Below are 2,582 nucleotides of genomic sequence, written 5' to 3' on the forward strand. Positions count from 1 at the left end.
TTTATTCATGAAGTGTAAAGTAACAGATCGTTTCGTTTTAGTTCAATTCATAGGGATCACCTCAGACCTTCGTAAAGTGCGGCAGTTCATATGCGGAATAACTTAAGAGTCTCTGCGTACACACTAGTAAACTGTCCCCTTTTTCATCGCTCCGCCAGCTTGGTCATCACATTAATAGTAGTCACCATCGGAACAATTTTCCTCTGGACGATTGGCGATATCAACGCTTTTTGGCCTTCGATCGTACTTGGCAGTTTTTTATGTTGACAGCGGCCCTCCGTCCACTCTCCAGCCTATCGCTTATCAGACCTCTCACGCGTTTCATGAGGTGAGTTTATCATCAGTCTCCTCTCTCGGACCCAACTTCTAGAAGGCCTTAGTGTGCTCATGGTAGCTCTAACCTACCTCGCGAGGAGGTCATTACGGATTACCCAGTCGAATCATCATCCTCCCATAGTGAATGAATCGTCATTACTGTCGTTCCCACCTTAGTACCACCCTGAATAGACTAAACTTCAATTTCACGGTCGATGACATCAAGACTCGGACCGCTGAGCTCATCAAAGAGTCTACGGACATGCACAATCGTCTGGCCTCTTTGAAGGGTATACCATCCTTCTTTCTCACTTCAAATTGCATTTTTCAGGGTCCGACATAACCGTTGAGAACGTGCTCGGCGTTCCCAATGAGTTTTGGGTCGACTTTTATCCCCGCTACAGCTCCATGGAGTTCCTCCAGAACGTCTCTCCCGACAAGGACATCCGAGAGGCCAGTTCTGAAGCCGATCAGGTCAGTCTTTCCACGGTCATCCCCACATGTTAATTATTGGTCCGCAGAAACTGTCAGAGCATCTCGTTGAGATGTCCATGCGCAAGGATGTTTTCGATGTTCTAGTGGCTCTGCAAGAGCAACATCCTGAGATGGATGCTGAAAGCGAGAGGTCAGTTGGCAACCGGTCGTACGGGAATCTTCCGACTTGTGCATTTTCAAGGTTGCTCGATCGCTCCATTAAGGAAGGCAGACGTAATGGTCTCCATCTTGACGAGGCCGCCAGAGAGGAGATAGAGAAGATGAAGAAAAGGATGTCCGAACTTTCTATCAAGTTTAATAAAAATCTAGGCGAGGAAAATACTGTAAGAATCCGCACCAATGCCCTTCGGAGTTTCCAGGAGTACTCTTTTCGGGGATAGTAGCAGTGATGGTAATGCATAGAGTCTATGCCATAGACTTTATACCATGGGAATAAAGTGTAGTGCGATACACCGTGTTGGTTGGTGAAGTTGGGTCCGTCCTCCGCCCTACTGATCATCTTTCCACCGCGAGAGGGCTGAGAGCTAGGTACTAGAATTTACTAAGGAGGAGTTGGATGGCATGCCCGACGACTTCCTCGAGACGCTGGATAAAACTGAGTCAGGGAAATACAAAGTACCCCGGTTCGATCCCCGGTACCTCCATTTTTCGACGACTCCCATCAGGTTACTCTGAAATACCCCCACTATGTTCCGATCGCCAAGAAGTGCAAAGTTCGCGAGACCCGCAGGAAGATGGACTTGTAAATATTCGAAATCGGCGAAGTTGTGGTCATTTTTTATCACTTAGCGCGTTCAACAATCGCTGTGCTGATGATAACACCGAGATTCTCAAAGAGCTCGTGAAACTCAGGAAAGAGAGAGTAAGCGGAGAAGACGCGGAAGGGCCTTCCCATATGCCGTTTGGTAGGCCGCGATTTTGGGTTACCCTTCACATGCTGACTTCGCCACTGAGTTGAAGATGGCCAAGAACGCTCCCACTGTGAGGGATTTCTTACATGGTATTGAGGATAAGGTCAAGTACGGTGAAATGCTGATCGAATTTCCTTGCATCGCTCCGCCTTTTATTAGAACTCGTGGTACGAGCGATCAGAAGCTGCTGAAGGAGCTTCGAAAGGAGGACACTGTGAGTCATCATCTAATCGTCATTTATCGACAGTCTTGGCCTCCAGGGTGCTAGCATGGACGAACCTCTTGATTGTTACGACTTGAGCTACTATCGGAACCTTGTCGAGGAGAAGAACTACTCTGTGGGTGAGTTGTGGTAGAGTAAAATTCCAGGGAAATTCTTGTACACGGTGTCGTGTGAAAATTTCCAGTGATGGATGGTCCTGAGCTCGCCTAAGGAATCAAATACACTGGAGAGTGATTTCCTCCATCCTGCTCGTTGATTTCAGATCAGCTCCTCATACAACAGTATTTCCCCTTCGAACATGTTTTGAAGACTTTGTTGGAACTCTACGAGAGTATTCTGGGCCTCAAGTTCAATAGAGTAAGTTCCTACAGCATACACCCAACAGAGAAGCGCAATGCGATAATCTATACTAAGACGGTACAGTGAGGGGCCCTGTCAGGTCACGGACCAGCCAGTGTGGCACGAGGACGTCGTTTGCCTGGCTGTCAATGACGCTGCTGATGATCACTTTATTGGCTACTGTTATATGGATATGTTCCCGAGAGACGGCAAGTGAGTCCTCTATATGCAGGCCTTGGTGGCTCTACTGTGCTCGATAGGTTCTCCCATGCTGCCTTGTTTCCTCTGCAGCCCAACGT

General features: G+C 47.9%; 1 protein-coding gene across 1 annotated transcript; it reads left to right on the forward strand.

The window, feature by feature from the left end:
• Positions 1 to 460: 460 nt before the first annotated feature.
• On the forward strand, positions 461 to 2,496 carry Pmar_PMAR021329 (conserved hypothetical protein; the record flags this gene model as incomplete). Its single annotated transcript, XM_002770597.1, has 12 exons — positions 461 to 605; positions 647 to 789; positions 837 to 940; positions 992 to 1,133; positions 1,339 to 1,425; positions 1,476 to 1,552; positions 1,600 to 1,672; positions 1,720 to 1,829; positions 1,881 to 1,935; positions 1,982 to 2,063; positions 2,207 to 2,301; positions 2,384 to 2,496. Coding segments are annotated over 12 exons (1,226 nt in total), but the record flags the coding sequence as incomplete, so codon positions are not given.
• Positions 2,497 to 2,582: the final 86 nt, after the last annotated feature.

This window comes from Perkinsus marinus (genome assembly GCF_000006405.1).
Source record: "Perkinsus marinus ATCC 50983 genomic scaffold scf_1104296964290, whole genome shotgun sequence".
In the NCBI taxonomy this organism is placed as follows: Eukaryota; Perkinsozoa; order Perkinsida; family Perkinsidae; genus Perkinsus; species Perkinsus marinus.